This window comes from Antedon bifida, chromosome 3, assembly GCF_963402885.1.
Source record: "Antedon bifida chromosome 3, ecAntBifi1.1, whole genome shotgun sequence".
Classification (NCBI taxonomy): Eukaryota; Metazoa; Echinodermata; class Crinoidea; order Comatulida; family Antedonidae; genus Antedon; species Antedon bifida.
In genome coordinates this window covers 23,637,984-23,662,414 of record NC_136228.1, presented here as the reverse complement: position 1 = coordinate 23,662,414, position 24,431 = coordinate 23,637,984, and the positions used below count along the sequence as shown (strand labels likewise).

General features: G+C 34.1%; 1 protein-coding gene, 1 long non-coding RNA gene and 4 other non-coding genes across 7 annotated transcripts; 3 read left to right on the top strand and 3 right to left on the bottom strand.

The window, feature by feature from the left end:
• Positions 1-946: 946 nt before the first annotated feature.
• Positions 947-23,927, bottom strand: LOC144838034 (endoplasmic reticulum mannosyl-oligosaccharide 1,2-alpha-mannosidase-like). The gene is made up of 10 exons (XM_078693386.1): positions 23,743-23,927; positions 16,510-16,698; positions 16,293-16,361; positions 6,886-7,018; positions 5,691-5,876; positions 4,705-4,853; positions 3,761-4,137; positions 2,194-2,317; positions 1,620-1,817; positions 947-1,321 (listed from the first exon to the last, which is right to left on the bottom strand). Exons 1-10 carry the CDS (start codon positions 23,830-23,832, stop codon positions 974-976), a joined length of 1,863 nt encoding a protein of 620 aa, XP_078549512.1. The 5' UTR covers positions 23,833-23,927; the 3' UTR covers positions 947-973.
• Trnat-ugu (transfer RNA threonine (anticodon UGU)) lies at positions 10,474-10,545 on the bottom strand. The gene has a single exon. It is a non-coding gene; the product is annotated as a tRNA-Thr (tRNA).
• Trnat-ugu (transfer RNA threonine (anticodon UGU)) lies at positions 10,949-11,020 on the top strand. The gene has a single exon. It is a non-coding gene; the product is annotated as a tRNA-Thr (tRNA).
• Positions 11,318-11,389, top strand: Trnat-ugu (transfer RNA threonine (anticodon UGU)). Its single transcript has one exon. It is a non-coding gene; the product is annotated as a tRNA-Thr (tRNA).
• On the top strand, positions 11,687-11,758 carry Trnat-ugu (transfer RNA threonine (anticodon UGU)). The gene has a single exon. It is a non-coding gene; the product is annotated as a tRNA-Thr (tRNA).
• On the bottom strand, positions 18,578-20,176 carry LOC144838642 (uncharacterized). Of its 2 annotated transcripts, XR_013611681.1 has the most exons (6): positions 20,116-20,176; positions 19,781-19,857; positions 19,477-19,673; positions 19,167-19,393; positions 18,830-19,029; positions 18,578-18,712 (listed from the first exon to the last, which is right to left on the bottom strand). It is a non-coding gene; the product is annotated as an uncharacterized LOC144838642 (long non-coding RNA). The 2 variants fall into 2 exon arrangements; XR_013611680.1 differs by having other exon boundaries at positions 18,578-19,029.
• Positions 23,928-24,431: the final 504 nt, after the last annotated feature.

Genomic DNA, 24,431 nt, shown 5'->3' with positions numbered 1-24,431 from the left:
GTATATTCCTTGTTTTACTTTATTCAAATGCTTGTAAATTACTACAACTTACAAAAGATATATATAAATAGCTTTGAAATTTGACTTTCGCTATTTCCAAAACTTTCAGGAGTAGGGGGAATTCAGATGTAGGGATGAGATGAACAACTTTTTTTTACATGGCCTTATTGCATTTATTCTTGATAATAATTTATGTTAAAAATATACAATCACTTGAAAATTATCACAAACTATTTTGTACACTATTATATATTACACATATAACTGTATAAAATTCATTACAAAAATTCATCAAAATACCTTATAATTCCTTGTTATTTTACAGAAGATGTTTCCTGTTGTTGAATTACACATGGTTATTTTAGTAGCTTACCATATTTTGGTTGATTATGTTCCATATACTGATATTTTTTAAATTATTTGTTTAAATAAAATATTCTGGTTTCCTAGGAAAATGTTTTGCAATATTTTGTAATGTATGGAGAATTGAAAACTATTATTTTATAATTTTTTTTTTACAAATCACTACAGGTACAGTATATTATTTTACTTTTATACAATCATGTATTTCCTTTAATTTCATTTAATTTTAATTTTAAACATTTTTTTCGTATATTGGTAATGTTTGTTTTCCAAACTTAAGCAGTTTACATCCGTGTTATTTGTTAGGGCCGAGGTGAGAAAATGAACTACAAACAGTAGGCCAGAAATTTCACTCTTCTTACACTAACAATCACGGTAGTGGTAGGTAGGCTCAACATCAAGTGCACATTTTGGGAGGTGGAACTAAAATTAGGAAATGACATTTAGCTGCCTCATTGTTTTACATTGTTCTGTCCATGTTTTTGTTTGGCAAAAAAAATTATAATGATAATTTGTGAAAAAGAGAATTGAAAAAAAAATGATTTGTGTTGATAATAAATAATCTGCGCACAAAACATATACCTATCTATATTCTATTTATTTAGATGAATTATTGCACAATTTTTCCTTGTGAATCACGAATTGGTAAAGGATGAGCTTCCGTATTAAATACATACTTATCAAAAGAAATCAAGTTCTCATCGTCACTAAATAATAAGAAGAAGTATTTTAAGGTTTCTCCTAAAAAGAAGCTTTCCATTTTGTCGCGAATTCCTGGATCTTTCACATTCTGAACATTCCCTATTGATGAATAGCCATGGGGTAGTTTTGTATGCTTTTCAAAAGCTTGAAAGATCTCCCATCCCCATTTTCGGTAAATTTCATCACCTGTAATTCGATACATATATAGCAGACTTTCGACAGTCTCCGGTCTCAAAAGGTTGTGTGCATCAGCAGGCTGTTAAAACAAGAAAACAAATATTGAAATGAAATTCAACAGATATAGAAATCCAATAAAAGCAGTGGTTTTTTAAGCCAGCTGACCAGTACAAGCAGTGGTAACTTTTAAACCTGCTTGAATAAAAGGAATGTATACCTGATGTGTGTACTTAGTCTTTGTCTACTGCGACTATACTAACCAATTTATTCTTTAAACGGCAATAAAGCTATAATTTATCATGAACCCAATTAGATTTGCCCACAATGCCCAACAAAAAACCATCAATCGATTCTAAAAAAAAAAAGTTGTTACAAACCTTAATAATTATATCATCTCCTTTTGTTCCAGGAACCATATTAAAATGTGAAATTTCTGGGCTTAGTTTGGTTGCTGTACGTGCATATGTTTGATAGCATGTATGGATAAGGTCTTTAGCCATCTGTAGATGCCATTCATCAAGACCATTTTTGTAGCCGAGAGCTAACGTTCCAGGTAAAAAACAAGCTAAGTGATCCTAGATAAAGCAAGTCATGATAAACAACAGGAAACATGTTAAAAATCCACCAACCAAGATAAGACAAAAAAGTGAAGAACCACAAGAAGAGATGGACTTCCCTAGTCAAAAACTGTTTTATAGACTGTTACTGAGGGACTTTCCACAGGTATATGAACATTTCAATTGAAGTGGACATTCATGTTGGCAATGCCACTGGAAAAGTTCTAAAATTTGAAAGTTGATGTGCCAGTCGGCTTGCGCATGTATATGCATATCATACAAATCACATAATGTATCAGTCAACAAAGTGGACATGCAAATCAAGTCCCTATATGACCCCAAATCATAAAAAGTGAAGGTTCTAATAATACAATTTTAATAAAAAAGTAATCACCATTTTCGCAGAAAATCTTTCTCCACTCAGTAGTTCTCCAATAAAAGTTAATTTGCTTGGTTCTGATGTTCGTACTAATTTTTCTTTGGCTCCATTCATAGCATTTAAATAGTCATCAAGAAACCTAAGAATAAAAGAACAATAAGTATAACTGTTGACTGTAGAAACAATTTATTAATATATATATTATATATTGTGTTACCAAGTCGATATGAATTATGCAATGCAATATTACATTATTTTTCAACAGTTTTAGTTTTATTATCAGTCAAAAAAAAGTAGAATAGAACCTCTATTGAAGGGAAACATTTGGAAACCAAGAAAGTGTCTCCTAATATGGATTGGCTTTAGTGTTTATTCACTTCACAGGAATGTGTCCTTAACAGGTGTCCTCGTAATAGAACCGTCCCAAAAAAGGGATTACTACGTATTACAGTACCTTTGTACTTTGTACCGTTTAAATCTATATTATAATTTGAGTAAGAGAAAAAAGGTTTGTTTGTAAAACTCATTAGTGGGTGAATATCACTGTTTGTATACATGTAGTTCCATGTAAAGTTTTTGTTTTTAAACGGTTTTAATTTTCATTCAATAACATACATTTTACAATAACACACAAACACATACAACTACTACATACACTATTCCACATGGTATTACTTTCTTTTGTAAACTGCTGTTCCCACCGGCAGGAGAGACACATTCGCCAATCAGTCATTTTTCAACGTTCAGTTGGGTAAGTTACACCACCATTGTTGAATTTCAATCACAATTAACCCTACCCTTCCCACCCCTGTTTAATATAACACTTCATAATAAGATTTATGCGAAATCAAGCTAGATGTATTAATAAAGCACAAGAAAGGATTTCGGAAATGTGTTGAGATACAACCGCATGTACTAAACAAAATCTCACACAACCAAGAAAAACAGTTCTTGGCAGATAGCAGTGCCGATCTATACAGTCAAACAAAACTTGATGTTGTTTCAGTTTCTTTTTGTACTGATATGGATATAACAATACCGAAATAAAAGAAATTGAAACTGAAAAAAAAAACTTAACTGCTTGAAACATTGTAGGTCTACGTTTTTATGTATTACAGTACTGAATTACTATTTATAATTTAGTATGTATACTAATATTTATTTTGTGTCAATAAAAAACAATGTTCTTCATTGTACAATATTTGAATACACAAATCAGCACAAAAACAGTTTGTATTCAAATATATTGAGGTGTAACTTAGCTATCAGTAGACCTGTATCAAACAAAAAGAAATTAGGTAAGAAAAACATTTTTTTTAAAAGGTATATAATTACGATGTAAACCAATTGATTATATTTCACTCAATTTTATAATAAGATAGGGAAAGTTGATTGTGTTATGTTATAATAGGGGAGGGGATACTTTGTAGTGCATCGTCATTTCTACGTCATTTGTTGTATGAAAATACTACCAAATTGTACACTGTAATTGTGTTTTAAAACAAGATTAGAGCATTTAAATCTTTATACAAAATAATAATTTTTCAATACTATATAATAATAGGTTAATAGTCCTACTTACATTGTTTCACTTTTACTTGTCTGAATCCACTGCTTTAGCAAATATTCATAATAACTATCGCCTCGGGCACCAAAAGTAACGGTAGAGCGAGCACGAAACTGTCCATTGTTTGCATTGATGAAGATCGGTACAAGACCATTAGCTTTTGGAAGATTATGAATATGTGTACTGACTTTATCTACAGCCTCTTTATACCTCATATCTCCAGTTGTAAAACTTAAGTCTCTAAATTCCAACTGAATGGTAGTCACCTCAGATACTGTGCTGTCTGGACCCCACTTAGGCGCCTTGGCAACTCCAGTCAATAAGTTCACATCTGCATATGGTATACTAGACTTGCTTCCAAAACAGGGTAATAATTCATTGCCAAGTAATATCTGTTTAAAAATAAATTAGATACCCTAAAAAGTACAGTGAAGTTGTTCACACTGCCCAAAAAAACATTATACTGTAGATCCACAATCTAAATTTTAATTACCTACACTTTAGTTGGACAAAAAAAATCTATTTTCATCAAAAAATATTCATTAAATCATGTGTAAGAAATGTATGGTAATTAAATAATAAGTGTTCATGAGAGAATAAAAGAGAAATTTTCAAAAGATTGTTTTCATTTGTTTGAATTCAAAGAGTTGAAAGATTATGACTAAATTGACTTTAACACATATTGTAATTACAAACGCTATTTCCATCTTGATTTAAATGTTGAAGGATACCATTTAAAAGGCGGCCCATGTGGTCGGTTAATTTCAACAACATCAGAGGTAAAATTACAGTGACATAACTCAGTCATAAGCAAAATCAAAAGGCCCAACTCAGCCTCTAGGTTTGGAAAAATATGTTTCACTGGAAAACAAAGTCAAGTATCACAATGGTGTTCATATTATAAGACACTGTATAAAGAGACAATATCTTTTAATGATGTAAAATATTGTTTATCTTACCGCTTTTTCCAAAAATACAGGTTCATCAGATAAATGATAAGCTGATAATAATCCTCCTAAAACTCGTATTGTAGTTTCAAATAAATTCACATCCTTACGTGGCTTAATATTCATATCATTAGCAACCCAATCTCTTGCCTCTAAAAACTCTGTAAAGTAAAATTTTCAATGAAAAACTTGTTTTGTTTTTAAAGATGTATTGTCCCTTTGACTAATTCCAACAAAAATTAAAAATAAAATATTTCAAAAAAAAGTGTGTCATTTTGAAATATCATAATAGTTATTAACTTTCACCAAAAATTAGTTTAAAAAAAAATCATTTAACTGAAATACAGACGTTTTTTGTTAAAAAAATAACTTTGACTTTCAGTCAAAGTTTTCGATTAAAACATCTCATAATGCAACGCGCTTGTTTGGCTACTCTGTATGCATAATCATTAAACTTCCTCGCGATCTGTCCGAAAACACCTTCTCAACCATGACGAGTTGTAAACAATCCTAATTAGCATCATGCATATGCATACTCGTGGTTTGAAATCTTTGTTTACTATCGATCGCGAGGATTTTCCAGACAAAATGTAATCAAATTAATTTACCTGTTAATTACGTAAACTTGTTGTTTTTGGCTCGAATTTTCGACTTAAAGTGAATAACTTTAATATTACTTTGATATGGCCAATTTAAATTTAGAATATTTTGTCCTTCATTTTTTGTGTTTCAAGGGACAATACATCTTTAAATACTCATAATAATAATATACTATATTTTAAATTTTATATAATAAGTATTGATTGACAAGAGGCAATAGCACAAGGTTTTATAAAATTGCAAGATGATGCTTTACTTTTTTCTGCAAAAAATTAGGACACAGGCTTGAAAATCCTACATTTTATTCATTATACTCTGCAGGGGATACAACTACTACTTTTCATTATAATTCTAATCGGCTAAAAGAATAAAAGTTTAGTTAAAGATTGTTGAATTACCTTTTTTTAAGCCTAAAAGAATCATTGTATCTAAGGAGTCAATTAATGTCAAGCCTAGGTTAAACCATTCATTCCAAGACTTTGAGACTGGCTTGAGTTCATCATGTCCCCAAGCATAGGCTTTGTATGCCTTCCATGCATGTTGGAAGGCTGCTAGTACTGCTTCTTGCTTTTTATTTTGAGGGCCTAAATAAAAAATAAAAATTAGATTTTAGTTGATCACCTTGACGAATAAATTGGTAGGGTAATGACAGAAGATTTTTCAAGCAACATACTGAAAATTGGAAGAAATCAAAAAATGCAAGATAAATTTATTAATGAATAATTATGATGAATGAGATAAAAATCTAATTTTTAAAATTCATAACATAAAATCCACTTTGTTTAAAATTTGGACCAAATTCATCAATTTTTTCATGGTACAATTGCCAGTTACCATTTCTCTTTATTATTGTCACTAAAAGAAAACAGGTTGCTTAATTTTCTATGCCCATATCCATATTGTAATGTAATGATATAGATTTATAACTGAAGAATCAACCTTTGTATCACAATTCAATTGAGTTCACAACTTTGCCCCAGAAAGGTCCAGAAAAGAAATTGTCCAGATGTTTTAATGTCCATTAGGCATAATAATAAGAAAACAGTTGACCTATTTGACCTATGATCTTTTCCATCGTAAAACTATTAGAGATTGTCACTTTTTAAGCAGAGATTGACAGGGTCAATTCGTCATTGTAACCCCCCAGATACAATTAATCACTCCCTCCAAAAAGTACCTGGATAAACTTAGGAACAATGGTTAAGCTCTGAGATGATGTAATGACATATGCTAATGAACAGAAGGCGATATACCTTCAAGTTTCAGAAGAGCCCAGACACACCTTACAGACACTTCCTCAGAAGCACGTCTACAGCCACACCTCACTTACAGCCACACCTCACTTACAGCATCATTCATCCTCTGCTCCTGTTTCTTTATTACCGTAATATCCTGTATAATTCCTGAATTTGTATTATATTGTGTATTATACCGTATTACTGAATAACAACTGTGATATTCAATCAACCGAGCGAGTAGAGTCTTTAATGCAGTAAAACCTCACACATTATATTATAATATAAGCGCTTCTCTAGGAATTCCCTTAAAATGTTTCCTGTTGTTGAATTACACATGGTTATTTTAGTAGCTTACCATATTTTGGTTGATATTTGATTGGAATTTCATGGTTCTCAACATTCTGCTTCTCATCTTCTCCATCATCTTCATCATCATCTCCACCAGGTTGATGAATCACTGGTTCATCGACATTATTATCTTGATCAACCTATAAAAAAATGTCACTTGTCAAACCAAGCCCTATAATCTCTGTCTAACATGATTTCATTCATTCATTCAGATAATATTTATTTAGATAATAATGAATGAATATACAAAGTAGAAAAAAGATATTAAAGTGAACATAGATAAAGCAGTAATAGGTAGTCATGATGATGATGTCATATCGCTATAGGCACATCACATTTTTTTGTCAAACTAGTTTGATAATGTGTATCAAACTTTATGTGACAAAAAAATGTGATGTGCTCATATAATGGACATGATGATGTCATATCACTACCATATTTGGGCATATCAATACCATATTTGGGCATAGCACAACTATATTTGGCCACATCACGCTTTTTTGTCAAACTAGTTTATAGTGTCGACAAAGCGATTGAAGATTTTAACGGTTTTTAACGTTAATTTTTACCCCATTTTCCTGTCAAATCTGTCAACTCAACGCACCTTAACGCATCTCAACGATCGACAGGAAAACAGGCTTTAAAGAATACAATAATATATTAGACCGGGCGCCCGGAAGATTTATTCATGTGAAAAGATACAAAAGGTTTGATGATGTAGTTAGGTGCGTATTAGGGCGAGATGCAATATTTGACATTGCTGCCGGGTCACAGCCTGTACATGGGGCCTGTGGGAATCATAACATAGGGGGGGTAAAAATGCATTTATTCATGTGAAGCGATACAAGGATAAACTTTTTTGGATATCATTCGCAGTGGGCTACTAATGATTACATCACCAATGACAGCAACTTTATCCTGTACGGGGCGCCAAACAGCAACATTTTAGGGCCACGCCCAAATGGGTTTATTCATGTGAAGCGATACAAGGTTGAATCTTTTTTTAATGGCAGAAGTACATATTGGGGTTGACAAAAACACCAATGACAGCAACTTTATCCTGTACATAAGCTCAGACAGCAGCCCTAAAGGTCCGCAATTTCCCCCTATTCGGCTATATACTCGGCGCGTATGTCGTCTTATGGCGTTCAGCTGAGTTAGAAATACGTGATACGGACTGACAATAAATACACAGTACAATGCTAAAACAATAAAGAGAGCAGTTGTTTCCTGTACCAAATCATCAAACATCAAACTCTTAGGAACTCGCCCAAAATGGGTTTATCCATGAAGTATGAATGTTTTTTTCACTTTTTTTTTCACCGGTACACAGCAACTCAAATGCCCGAGGCTCCATTCGTGATCAAAAATGTTGATAATACAAACACATTCACGATAACGAGTGACTTTTATTTTATAATTGAAATATATCTTTATTTTGGAATAATAAATAACACCAACAAAAACACTTTAAAATAACCAATAGCAGATTTGTATTTTAGGGTAACATTTTGAACAATCAATATTATATCAAAATCATTATTTCGATCAAAATAATATAATTTTAAAAATATTTTTCAGATAAACTAAATAATTACACTCATAATGATCGACACCGGTACCGATTATTGTACATTATTATTATAACTCGATTTAAATATTGTTTAGTGATATGTCTATATGAAAAAAGGCAACGAAATCTAAATTTGCAACATTTTTTAACATAACATAACATAATAGTAAAGTAAATAATAGTTCGAATTCAATGTGTTTGTCTTACTCAACGTAGTACGGCTGTATCTAAGATGAAGGATATGTGTGGCATCCAGCCTGGTGAAACCCCAGCTAACCAGTTACGTAAGCGGAGGATTGAACGGGATAACCGCGATGTAAATAATCTACTAGACATGCTACACAACACATGTAATCCGTTTGCCGTTGAAGCACCAACCAAATTGGTCTGCTAATCCGCGGATACCCGTTCGTATCTACTCGATACACTGCAGCGAGGAGCAAAGCTGAGGCATGTATTTCACAAGGAGTGTGTAGCAGACGACACAAGATTATTGAAGACGGTCAAGCATGTAAAGGTTCGAAACAAACATGAAGATCAAATCATCTAAAGACAAAAAGGCTCTTTAAGCTGCTGAGGGTGTTCGTGATGCATTTGGTTATTTACTTTCAATGACTACCATTGATTTACACCAGGTCCTGTGCTTCCCTATCACTGATATACCGCTTTCAATCGCACATACTGATGGTACTCCGACAAAAACAGAGAAGGCAACGCTTACCAAGATTTTAGAGTCGCAAATACCAAATCAGAATGACATCCCAGATCCGGTGATCGACGAAACACTTTTCGATGGTGGACTTGTACTTCATGAAATTTTGGCGCGACACAATTCATCCACATTATGGCAAAATAGTTACAGATATCATGATCAAGGTATGCTCAGCTGCTGGAAATTCTGTTCATCTACTTCTAGACAAGTATGTTACTCCATCTATAAAAGATGTTGAAAGGCATAAGAGAGGAGCGGAAGATACCGGGTCCACGTTCACAATAACCGGGGCGGTGCAACAACAACACAAGAAAGGTACGGAGCTGCTAAAAAATGGGGAATTTATAAAGACGCATTTGCCCAGTACATTCTACGTGAGATAACAAACCAGCATTCAGACACTTGCCTGCAATGCAATGTAATAGAAGATGATAAACACTTCTTTTACCAATGTACTGAAGCAAATGATTTATGGAAATACATTAATGTTTATACCACATATAAGTTTGGAATTGAGGCAAACTTTCAAAATATTGTACTCGGTACCGGAAACAGATATGTTGACCACATGTTCTCTCTTGGATGCTTCTGTATCTATAAAGCACACATTTTGAAAAAAGTAAAGAAATGGAATTATGGTTCACTTTCTCGCCTCTTTTTGGCAGAAAAAAATAATAGGTTATACCTTAACCGACTATTATAATACGGTATATTCTACAGAGGTTTATATAACGCTGTACAATGACAATAGGTGGTTAAATCTTTATATAGAATTATTTTTAAAAAAATGAAAATAAATGAAATAAATATTAAAAACAAAACGAAACGTAACATATAAGTAAGCAACAATTATAACCATGAGACATAAAACTAAAACACAAGAGTAAGGAAAGAATTTTTAAAGCTTACTATAACTATTTGAATTTTATATTTTTATTTATGTTCTTATTGTAAAAAAAAAAAAAAAAAGAATTAAGAATAATAATTGTATTGCATTTTATATATTGTAAATATTTATTCATTTATATACCTTTGTCGTGGGTATGCATGTGTGCAATCATGTACTCGAATATATGCACTTGTGTGTTTTGTACAAAGACATAGACCTATTGTAGAAAGGAATAGTTAAAATAAAAGAAAATAATGAAAAAAGTGGATAATACATATAAAAGTATAAAGTATATATAAATATATATAAATCATACTGTAAATTATAGAAACAGTGCTCATATTCGGAACATGATCTCATAATCGCGTCGAGCATAGCTCATTGGCGAAAGTTCCGTATTTTTTTTAGTTGTATGAAAAAATGTCTCTGGCGGGATTCGAACCTGCAACCTCTCGCTTACAGGGCGAGTATCATACCACTAGACCACAGAGCCATGTATGGTATTATCACAGATTTTCACCCACCAGATACATTCTCTCATACAACAAACGCCCTCACAATCAGTGGAGGCTTAACAAGTCAGAATAAATTCAAATTCATAAATTCATACAACTAAAAAAAATACGGAACTTTCGCCAATGAGCTATGCTCGACGCGATTATGAGATCATGTTCCGAATATGAGCACTGTTTCTATAATTTACAGTATGATTTATATATAATTTACACAGTGCTACGCAACATCATTGATTTACATATACACAATATTATTTAAAAAACCGTTGCGAATTAAAGTTGGAATTTATTCTGACTTGTTAAGCCTCCACTGATTGTGAGGGCGTTTGTTGTATGAGAGAATGTATCTGGTGGGTGAAAATCTGTGATAATACCATACATGGCTCTGTGGTCTAGTGGTATGATACTCGCCCTGTAAGCGAGAGGTTGCAGGTTCGAATCCCGCCAGAGACATTTTTTCATACAACTAAAAAAAATACGGAACTTTCGCCAATGAGCTATGCTCGACGCGATTATGAGATCATGTTCCGAATATGAGCACTGTTTCTATAATTTACAGTATGATTTATATATAATTTACACAGTGCTACGCAACATCATTGATTTACATATACACAATATTATTTAAAAAACCGTTGCGAATTAAAGTTGGAATTTATTCTGACTTGTTAAGCCTCCACTGATTGTGAGGGCGTTTGTTGTATGAGAGAATGTATCTGGTGGGTGAAAATCTGTGATAATACCATACATGGCTCTGTGGTCTAGTGGTATGATACTCGCCCTGTAAGCGAGAGGTTGCAGGTTCGAATCCCGCCAGAGACATTTTTTCATACAACTAAAAAAAATACGGAACTTTCGCCAATGAGCTATGCTCGACGCGATTATGAGATCATGTTCCGAATATGAGCACTGTTTCTATAATTTACAGTATGATTTATATATAATTTACACAGTGCTACGCAACATCATTGATTTACATATACACAATATTATTTAAAAAACCGTTGCGAATTAAAGTTGGAATTTATTCTGACTTGTTAAGCCTCCACTGATTGTGAGGGCGTTTGTTGTATGAGAGAATGTATCTGGTGGGTGAAAATCTGTGATAATACCATACATGGCTCTGTGGTCTAGTGGTATGATACTCGCCCTGTAAGCGAGAGGTTGCAGGTTCGAATCCCGCCAGAGACATTTTTTCATACAACTAAAAAAAATACGGAACTTTCGCCAATGAGCTATGCTCGACGCGATTATGAGATCATGTTCCGAATATGAGCACTGTTTCTATAATTTACAGTATGATTTATATATAATTTACACAGTGCTACGCAACATCATTGATTTATATATAAATATATATATATATATTTGACCGAGTTGTTTCGATCAAATCGTACTAAAGATAAAAGAAAGTACAAGAAAATAACAGAAAAGAATAACAAGGGAATATATATTTGGATGAAGTGTAAAATCATTGTATTGATCATTTGAGAATGAAATGAATAAAATAGTGGTTAACGCCACAAAAGAGAAAAAAAAACAAACCAGCATTATGCAGAGATTGTTGGGAGAAAGACGTTATATGTATCGTATGGTGGAAAGTGCGAGGTGGAAAGTCAGACTCAAGGTAAACTTAGTTGGGAAGTTAATAGTAGACAACAGCATTCCAAGGGGACCACGAAGAAGCTGACACGCTGCTAGCATTTCACGCTTATCTAACTGACGGGAACTTAAAGATCCGATCATCGGATACAAATGTCCTCGTCGTTCTAATATAGGTCTTGCAGCAAAAAAGACAAGGTACTATCCTAATGGACTATGGGTCGGCAAACAACCGACGTATGATTAATGTGTCAGCAGTGTCCAGAGATCTTGAAGAGAAGCAGGAGGGATTAAGTGAGGCGCTCATTGCATTTCACGCACTCACTGGGTGTGATTTCACTTCGGCATTTTACCGCAAAGGCAAGTCAATCCCATTTACATATTTAGTGAAGGACAAGAAACATGTTGCTGCATTGCGATCGCTTTGTGGTGACAGGATGGACAAACCCGCAGTCACTGCCTATGTATGCAAGATATATGGGTTTAAAAGCATGAACAGTATTAATGAGGCCATGTACCAATCGTTTCGCAAAATGACAACTGGAAAGGAGAAAGTCAAGAAGATCAAGTGTTCGTCATTGCCACCATGTGAAATCACACTCATCCAGCATCTGTTGAGGGCAAATTATGTATCTATTATGTGGAGACACGCTCATACTCCCCAGCCAACACAAAACCTACACCCACTAAACTATGGATGGGTTGATAATGGTGATGGAAGGTATGTACCTAAATGGTTTGATGGAAATGCTCTACCAGATACGTTGACTAGTGATCCACACTCGAACAAAGTGCTGAATCAAACACAGTTCTTGACGATACTGATGCAGGAATATTGGAAGAAAGTGATGACGAAGAACTTGAAATAATAGATTTTGAAGCTGAAATCGATGATGACCAACCTTGGAGTGATGACAGTGAAAGTGACTGTGATGATGACAAATAGAGAAACTCAAAAGATTATGCATTACGGCTGATTTAATAGTTTTTAATCGTTTACATAAAACATTTGACAGTTTTGAAGTAAATATTGTATAATATATCAAATATAAATACTGAACTATTTTTTATCCATAGATAGTTGGCAAGAAGAATCCAGTATCATTACAGTGTGATATAATCAAATTTATAAATGACGCTGTTACAAATCATGTAAAAAGAAATCCAATAGCCCAATAGTTTTATTATATCGTGTATTTTGTTCAGCTAGTAATGGAATATGATGAATGTACAATATTCAGTTATTTAATGCATACAGCCAGTAACCTCGATGTCTTTGCTCAATTGTGCTTTTACAGTGTGTCGGTAGTTACACTGCATGTAAAATATTCGACCTGGGTTCAGTTAGAGAAAAATAATGTGCAATAATCAATACAGTAGTCGATCCATTGTGGATAAGTAACGATATTTATTTTGGCCCAGTATTATTAATGTTGCCTTTTATCAGATATCACTGTCTAATGTTAGTACAGTAACAATTTAAATGACTTGGACAGTTATAGTAAAATAATGTGCAATAATCGATACAGTAGTCGATCCATTATGGATAAGTAACGATATTTAATTTGGTCCTGAGTATGTTGCATTTTATCAGATATCACTGTCTAATGTTAGTACAGTAACAATTTTAAATTTGACTAGGGCAGTTATAGTAAAATAATGTGCAATAATCGATACAGTAGTCGATCCATTATGGATAAGTGTAACGATATTTAATTTGGTCCTGAGTATGTTGCATTTTATCAGATATCACTGTCTAATGTTAGTACAGTAACCATTTTAAATTTGACTTGGGCAGTTATAGTAAAATAATGTGCGGTAATCAATACAGTAGTCGATCCATTATGGATAAGTAACGATATTTAATTCGATTCAGTTTGTTGCGTTTTATCAGATATCACTTTCTTATGTTAGTTAGTAAAATAATGTGCAATAATCAATACAGTAGTCGCATTGTGTATAAGTAACGATATATAATTTGGTCCAGTATTATTAATGTTGCCTTTTATCAGATATCACTGTCTAATGTTCGTACAGTAACAATTAAAAATTTGACTTTGGTTCAGTTAAAGTAAAAAAATGTGCAGTAATCGATACAGTAGTCGATCCATTATGGACAAGTAACGATGTTTAAAATGTTGGCAAATTAGGTATTTTGTTGGTTTTTATCAGTCTAATTCACATGAAAACGGTTACCTTTTTTTAAAATTTAAATTGAGTTAAAAATACAGTAATAGTGTGCAATCGATAGTCTAATCATACCTTACCAATTCTCTAAGTGATTATGTTGAATTTGAACTATTATTTACTTTACTATTATGTTATGTTATGTCAAAAAATGTTGCAAATTTAGATTTCGTTGCTTTTTTCATATAGACATATCACTAGTGTCTAGTGTGTAATTAAAACAATATTTAAATCGAGTTATAATAATAATGTACAATAATCGGTACCGGTGTCGATCATTATGAGTGTAATTATTTAGTTTATCTGAAAAATATTCTTAAAATTATATTATTTTGATCGAAATAATGATTTTGATATAATATTGATTGTTCAAAATGTTACCCTAAAATACAAATCTGAATGTGTTTGTATTATCAACATTGTTGATCACGAATGGAGCCTCGGGCATTTGAGCTGCAGTGTACCGAATAAAGTGAAAAAAAAAAATGATTCATACTTCATGAATAAACCCATTTTGGGCGAGTTGCTAAGAGTTTGATGTTTGATGATTTGGTACAGGAAACAACTGCTCTCTTTATTGTTTTAGCATTGTACTGTGTATTTATTGTCGAGTCCGTATCACGTATTTCTAACTCAGCTGAACGCCATAAGACGACATACGCGCCGAGTATATAGACGAATAAGGGGAAACTGCGGACCTTTAGGGCTGCTGTCTGAGCTTATGTACAGGATAAAGTTGCTGTCATTGGTGATGTAATCATTAGTAGGCCACTGCGAATGATATCCAAAAAAGTTTATTCTTGTATCGCTTCACATGAATAAATGCATTTTTACCCCCCTATGTTATGATCCCCACAGGCCCCATGTACAGGCTGTGACCCGGCAGCAATGTCGAATATTGCATCTCGCCCTAATACGCACCTAACTACATCATCAAACCTTTTGTATCTTTTCACATGAATAAATCTTCCGGGTGCCCGGTCTATATGGGGTCTCTGTTTTAAAAATCTTAAAAATAGATCCATTTAGAACACATATTGAGAGTTTCAGATGGATCTCTTCTCGATGAAAGAACTAGAATTTAGCTCAGCAGAGACAAAGCGCCCAGGAGGTTTCCTTTAGTAAAATAAGATTTCATCAAAACCATCGGAGAAGCATTACACAAACACTACATTACATTTGACAGTCACACAGTGAGCTGTTGGAAAGTTTTCATTAATTAAGATCATAACTAGGCTACCATTGCAGTTAGGTTAGGTAGGCTATGGATAGACGCATGTTCTTGCTCGGTAAACTAGACACTATCTACCAATAGCCTTGGCTAGCCTAGACCTGATCACATTGGTCCTATTGTCATTTCTATCTATGCCTACACGATTTTCCTTCAACATACTTTTTAGGTTATATGCAATCATGCATATAACCTTATTGATTTTGTCAGAATCTTTATTATTTATTTATTCTTTCCTTAGCATTATTTTGTCCGTCAATTATCTTAAGATCAATTTCATCCAGCTACGTCAATTTTTTTATATTCCTTATAGACAGGAATCGATGTGATTATCTTTTCACAGTGAGCAATAAAAAATTTAGATGTAACTAAATCACGTTTGTAATTCAAAACCAAATTTGGTACTCATACATTTCAGGTCATACTTCATCATATGGTTATACATTTACGTGTGTAGCACATATAACGCATGCGTACGCACGCTTAAAATTGTCAAAATAAGAGTATGTTTCAAGCAAATTTATCTTTCATATATTATAAATAATTAAAGATTCTGACAAAATCAATCAATCAATCAATATATCTTTTAAAAATCAATTATCTTTATCTAAGTAAATGCATATAACTCCTAATTCGTCATAGTGACGAATTAAATCTAGTTAGACATTGAAATGCACAATACAACAATTCAAAATTAACAATTACCTCATTCACTGTATCTGGATGGTTTACATTTGCTATATCTTCTTTGTTTTGGTCAGCCTTTTTACCAGGCTTTAAAAAAATGTAATAAGATAGGCAAGTACAGTTATAAACAAAGGCAATTGTTTTATTAGTAAATATAACCATAACAAGTTTTAATTGCATTGAAGTTATTCCTATAGTGTATTAACAAATTCCATTTGAACAAAAAATAACAAACCTGGCCATCATTCTCAAAATGAACATAATCTTCACCTACACCATAATCCCAAGGTGGTGCTTTTACTGCATTTTCCATACCAGACGTTGATGCCTTTCTATGTAACAATATGTATATACATAAAACTATACCTATAGCTAACAGGAAGGAGATTATATTCCTCTGAAGTCGAGACATTCTGCGCCAAACCTTGAGAGAAGAAAAATATTTACTAATAATCTCAATCCCATTTTTAATTGAAAAAATGTAAACATAAGAGTAAATTATCACTTATCACTGATGAAGGGATAGTTTTGCCCAAAATTTTCTGGCTGTTTTAATACTTTATTGTTTTGATTCACCTTGTTGCTTATTTTATTTTGTATCTAGCCACTGATACCCACAGAATTGTCATTTTTTCAGTAATTTCCCGATACCTTTGTATTCATAATAGTAAATTAATATCATACATAAAATCAATGTTTATGAGATGAAAGGTTATATTTTTACCTCAAGACAATTCATATTTTTAGGAGGCCGACTGAAAAAAAAATCCATTTTTCCCCATTACACGAATATACAATATTAATTATTTGTTTTATAATCATTACTGTGAATTATTTCAACAATTTAGGGTAGGATTTTTTTTTTAAATTCCACGCTCTGACGGTATCCTTTTCAAAAGAGCACCCTCGCTCAACAGGGGCTCTGCTTCGATGCAGTTTATAAGGATGAGGAGATAATGAAACCGATGGTGGATCTGTAGCCTGAATGGTGCGAACCTGAAGACCTGATTCAAAAAGGTAATGCAGGAAGGCACAAACTTGCTTAGGGTGTTGTCCGAATGAATTAGGATGTGACGATCGGACATGTGGGGCAAGAATGCCTTTAGAGTCCTTTAGACTGCCCAAAGTTCTAGGAGGTTAGTGTGGGCGCGCCTCCTCCGATGTCCAGACACTGGAGGCCCGTATTGCCTTGGAGCAACTGCACCGCCCTCTATGGATGTCCAGCATTGATTTTTGAATTGGCACTCCCAGCCATTCGTAAGCCGTCTGAGCACGAGCAGTGATTAGATTGCGTACTGCACTCATTGCAGACACTATTCACGAGATTTATCTGTGCTCCACGGTATAACAGGGATTGAGTTGGCACTAGGCACGACTTTTCCCGATTTATAATAAAACCCGCCTGTTCAGTATCGTAGACTGCTCATCAGTCTGTTCTGGGACATGAACAATATTATGCCATGTTGGCATACACTGTTATGTTCATGTAAGCGTTCTTACCATGCATGTAAACATGCGAGGAGCCGTGAGGCCAAACGGCAATGCAACGAATTGGTAAAGTTGGTCGTGGATTCTGAAACTCATTGATCTGCCTCGGCGATAGGGACGTGAAAGTATGCATCTTTCAGATCTATCGAAGCCGCTGAGTCTCCTCGTCTTAGCCCCAACAGGATGGATGAGACTGTCTCTGCGGTCTAGACTCATAAGGTTCAGTATGGGTTGCAATCGCCCGTTTTTGTCTCAGTCAGGAAGACGGTAGACTTGTGTCCCAAGATGGTGCATTGTATGTCGACTTGTTCCACTGCCTCTTCTGGAGCAGAAAAGTAGGGCCACAACTCTTTTGTGGCTCTGGCGGTATCCTTGTCGAGCGAACTCCCCCAATTACTATATGTTTATCAATGCTAATCCGATAGCTGTGTGCAATTGTGGAGACCACCTACTCTCCAGAAGGGTCTTCCACACTCAGGCAAACCATCTTAGCCGATTATTATACTAGCCTACTAAGAGGCTAGGCCTTAGAAAGTTACGTAGTATCTATTATTAATACAGTATAGTATAGCCAGCAGACAGACAATATAATAAAGGTTACTGTTTTATATTTTACAGATTGATCTGAGATTTTAACTAATTAATGTTTAATGTTTTATTTAAATTTCAGCTGCTTTCGTCTTTTTGGGTATTCGACCTCCTTAATTATTTCAGGGACTATTGACATGATATGCGCCTTCATAATGGACATCGCTCTGGTATTCTCATTGCGCATACCCCAAAATTATCATTTCCTTCTGTTGATTGAGGCATGTATGGACTCGCCTCCCTGCTCTCCTAGCAGTCCCAACTCAACTCCCCACTTCTGTATTGATGGCAGTACATGATCCTCAAGTAAGTGGAGCTTAGGGGATATTCTTTCATTTTATTGATGAAAGTCGCCCATAAATCTGTATAAATATAAAATTATTTTAAATATTGATTACATTTGTTCTCATTCCATAATTTTACAACTCGTAAAGAAAACTTATTTATATATAGTAGTTTGAAATAAAGAAAAATCATACCAACTGATTGGATGTCACCGGTTGTTACACCCTGCAATGGTTAATGCTGTTGTGTACTGCTAAGTATTTAGAGAGTAAGTTGATGTACTTTACTTCAATCTCTGCTGCTTTCGTCATTAACAGTTATCCCTTACAAATGGACAAGAGATCTGCCTCTATACCAACCACTTTAGAAACATTCTTGCATAGATCACATAAGACTTTTATAAAAATAAATAACACAGTATTATAATAGTAGTAATAATAATATAAATAAGGGTCATGTATATAAGGAGGCCTACTACTATTATTTATTAAAATTAGAATACATAATTCTACATACAGTTAATGTGCATACCTTTAGTGCCTTGTGCACATGATTGCCATTGAAAGATACTATATTGATACCATTTTTCTGGAGTGTTTGGTCCATAGATGCTACCATTGGACCACTCCCAACCTTCAGTTGTACATCCACTTGCCTTTTTTCCTACAGCAAAATCCATTTTGTGGCATTCGCTCTCCATCTTCTCATACAGTTTTTTTTAATATCCCTAAAGAGATGTGGAGGGTAGTGACAGAGACCTATAAAGATAATTATAAAAAAATATTTACAAAATTTTAAAACATTTACTTGGCATTTAGAGTACAAAATAAAGGTTACTTACTTGCTCAATTTCAATATCAATCATAGGCTCTCGTATTACGCTGACCAATACATTCTTAGAAATGTCCTTTTTCCCTCCATTGTTCTCAAATGCTTTTAGGTTTGCTGCCAATGACTCCAGTGTCCTACACTCTCCATTAATATACTTTGTTTGCTGTTCCTCTTTTGATTTTTTACAAAATAGGCAACAACATCGGCCTAAAACAAATATAATTTACTATTAATATTATTTCACATTCTCAATATTTTTGTTAGAAAAACATGTATTGTTTTTTTCATATTAATTATGTTTATTTACTACATACAGTTTGGTCCATTGATCCTGTTGATTTTTGTTAAAAAATCATAATCACCGAAGCAAAACACTCGCAGATTAAACTCTCTGTGAAAGAAAAAAAAATTCAAATTTATTAAAACTAAACATTCATAGATAAATATATGTGTAATTGTTACTCTGTTGTAATACATACAATGTTTTTAAATAATGAAACAACAAAACTACCACTGTTAGATCATTCAGTTCCATAACTTGTTCCGTCACTCTTGGTAATGTTTGCGTTTTAAAGTTATAGATGCTGTCCTTTGCATAAAACATCAAGACTAAAACATTTCTGACTACATTGGGATCAGCAACACTTACGATTTGTATCTCTACTTTTACCACCATGATTTCCGCCAAACATCTCATTGTCCATGTATATTTGAAGTTTATTTTGCCTGTAAAATATAATAACATTGTTATTCTTTTTTGACAGGGACATATAAAATGTAGGCACATAATTGAGAAGATGAAATTATAAACTTACTGGTGGTACTCATCAAGGTAAAAACCAAAGCCCTTATATCTGGGATGTGAACAACAGCTACCTCTTTCAAACCTTTGTGCCGACTGGAATAAACAACAGTAGTGATGGATTGGAAATGAATTCAACTTTCCTAGGCTGCAAAACAGGCGTGTTTAAAAAGTTTAGTGTATAGATTGGATTACCAGATAATCTATTGGAAGAATTTTTAGAAGAATTTAATGCACTTGTCAATTGTATGACCCACCGCATCATACCCCTGCATAAAAAAGTGGATTACCTTATGGTGACCATGTTCATGATAATTATGGTGGGTGGTAAAGTGACGGGCATTGACACACCATTGTTTATTGATGTGACATACCATAGGTTTTTTGATGAACTCCCGCCGGCGTCAAAATTTATTAGTAAAAGATGCACCTCTTCCTGGGTTCGTATAGTGGGTCATTCAATTGACAAGTGCATACAAATGGATTACAAATATTTGGTGTTCTAAGGTATGTTACAAATTATTATTTTCTTTAAATATTATACAGACTATTCATTGCCATCCAGCTCAACTAGGAATACTGTACTGTATGTACAATAATTATTTATCTATTAATTTTAATTAACCAAAAACCAACCTAGGATTTTCTTTGTGTTATGAATGAATTATAACTATATTATATTGTAATTATATTAATTATATATGAATAATATGGTATTACTTACTCTCCCATTTGCTGCCATGAGTGTTTCCCGCCACATTGTCGTAGTCGTGTAATGACCAATTTATCATTTAGTTGGGAAATAGCAGGAGGAATGTGAACATTCTTAATTAATGATTCTTTTAGAATTTTAACTGCATCTACAACAGTGTTGTCTTCTACCTTATCTGCATTGTTCAAGCATGTGTGGATATGTGTAGATTCGTATTTCATTGCCAGATTACATGCCTTACACCGTACAATTGACTCGTGTAAAGCCTTAGTTGAACTCTTTGGGAGAAATACTGATGAATCATGATGAACATTCTGATCACAAATTATACAATCAAAGGTAGATTTACGAAGAGCAGCGAAGACATAATTTAAACAGGACGTACAATAAATGTGAGCACAGGGGGCTATACAGTGATCAAAACTTAAAATGTTTGAACACAATTTACAACAAAAAAGATCTGCCTCTTCATCAATAAGAAAGTTTGAACTTGAACCATGTGTTAACATAAACGGTTGAATTTTTGATGGTCTGTACGGTTTCTGCTGCTTTTAGAAAAAGAAAATTTACTTTGTACCGTGTCATTTCTTTTTGTACTGTCCAAAAGACAATAGCTGCAGACATTTGCAGGGAAGATGGACAATTTAAATAATTCAGATTTGTGATGGATTTTACTGATCAGCACCTTTCATTTGTTTTGATCTTCTTGCCAAAAACACAGCAAATTGACTGTAGAGCCCGTAAATGGAACGACCTCTCCATCGTTGCACATGCGACAGACAGGCTGTTTAGGCATAGATAGGCTGCTATGATGTCGCGCGATCGCCGAAAATATTGCCTATGTTCAGGATACAATAAAATCAGTTTTAAAAATATCACCAATTTTATATTTTGGAAAAAGAAAATAACAACATTAACAATTAATTCTATCTTTTCAGAAATTTATTTAAAAATTATGTTTCGATTTTAGCTTTAAAAGAAACAAAGTGAATTTACACTCCCTGGCTCATCGCCGTATACGTTGGTTTGTTTATATTTTTAGAAATACCTAGGTTGTGTAAGGAAAATCGTTGTAAATTAATTTCCTTTTCACTATATAACTATTATTGTTGGTACTGTTAGTACAATTATAAGTTTCTAAAAATAATAACTAAGGTTTTATTTTAAATTATATTGTTCATTTTTAGCAATGTGTGCAGCAAATATGGGTATACATTATGAAATTTATTTCTTTTTTCTATCGCGCGAAATATTCGCACTTCCGTGTCAAACACAGACTACTAAAAACCTGTGGCTGATTTTAGCAATTAAAATGGCTCTCGGAACACTTAATTTCCATTTTTGCCTATATGACGATGTGAGGGTGGCCTGCTGTTTCTGCCTAACTGATAAGCAGTGTAGCCTCAAAGCCTCAAAGATTGACTGGGCTGTAAGCTCCACATGAACCTCAGCACAGATACAGAATTTACCATGCACATGTAGTCGGCCAGGCAACTCAAGTAGTCAGGCCGGAGGTCAAATTCTGAGATCAGAAAAGGCGATGTCTAGCACAATGTTAGGCTTCTTTCTCCAGTAAAACAGAATGCCCAGTATTATTATGCAGCATGCAAAGACTGGAACTGCCCCATAAAGGGGGTAAGTTTGTCCTGCAAGATCTAAGTCATGCCTCTATCGAAATGTGTTGGTACGATAACTCAGTAGGCCTAAACACTATGTGTTAGGCCGTAAGCAAGAGCCAGAGCTGCCTATTCGGCCCACTTATAGTGAGACGTTTCGGCCCACTTTGTGGGCCGAAACGTCTCACTTTAGACCAAATTCATATTCATTTTTTTGGGTATTTATCAAGTTTTTAAAGGTGTTTAACAATCCGTATTTTATTGATATTGACAATGTTGATATAATATATATAATAAATTACTAAAACAACGTAATTTTATATTCAATTTATTACTTCGACAACCTTGTTTATTTGTGCATTCGACAAGCGGCCAACAGAGGGCGTAACTTGTTTACATCGTTCGCATGACTAAAAAATGATCATTTTCGACAATGTTTTCAAAATGTTTGCTTTATTGCATCTTTATCCCTAGTAGTACTACCCCATAGTCTCTCTGAAAATAAAGTTTGGGGGAAAAAAGCTTATTTTATGCATTATAAAATGCATCAAAGCCGATAAATTTAAGTGTGCCGAATCGTCTCAGGGCCGAATCGTCCCGGGCCGAATAGTCCCGGGCCGAATCGTCTCAGAGCCGAATCGTCCCGGGCCGAATCGTCCCGTTACCGAATTAAAGCTTGACCTGCAAGATCTAAGTCTAGAGGCTAGGCCTCTTATGAGATGTTGAATGATCAGAAAGTAAGCCCAAACAGAACTGCTGTATGCCTAACCACTAGACTATGTTAGGCCGTAATGAGTGTTCTGAAATTTGTTGGGCACTAGGAAATTGACATTTGTGTTTGGAAGAGAGTTTGGAATGTTCCATTCTGATTCAGAATCATTCATTGCCAAGCAACAATCATATCAATCAGGGAATTAATTGATATAGGCCTAGGCCTATTATTGGCCATCAGCTAGGCCTGGTATACTAGAGAGAGGCTATTTAGCCTAAGCCTAGTACAGGCCTACCTACATATACTGCAGGCCTAGGCTAATTAGACTAGCCTAGCCTAGGCCTAGACCTAGGCTAGGCTAGAGAGACGCGGTATGGCGACCGAAATGTATTACATCAGGACCGAAATGAAGTCTAAGCATGGTCTAAACTCACCCTCCAACATGATTGCCTTTTTATAGTTTTATCATCTTCTTTTGTAACCGTAAAAGAAATAAAATCGCGTTTTTGGGGGGAACCATACATCTTTGTATTCCTCTCTGTGTTGTGTTAAACCTCCTCGCTCATACATAAACTATATAAAACAACTATAACTTGGAGTGCCTACGTACACAGGCCTCTCATCTTCAAGTTTCTTCAGCAGAAACAATCCACGATTTTCCAATGGAGTGGAGGGCGCCGCGTACGTCACATCAACAGAGCCATATATATATATGGCTCTGCACATCAATAGTACAAACAACACACAACATCATCATGAGTGTGTTATTAGTCGCGTGCACGCGACTCTATAGTTCACTATGTCGGTCGGTCGGTCGGTCGGTCTGTCTGTCGGTCTGTCTGTCGGTCCGGTATCACTATGCATTGTAGCACGCGACTTAATGGCTGTTGGCCTTGTTTAATTCAATTTCGGAAAAATTTCATCAATCAACAAACGTACAAACAGAAAAAGACTAAAAACTATTTTATTATTTCTATTTGTATTGTATTTTTTCCTTACATTTTTTGTCAGAGTTTGTAAATAAATAAATGTTATGAAATGTTAAATGTAAATGTTAAAAATGTTAAATATTTTTTAAATTGTTACAAATTCACAAACACGTACCAGTTGCTGGAGACCAGCA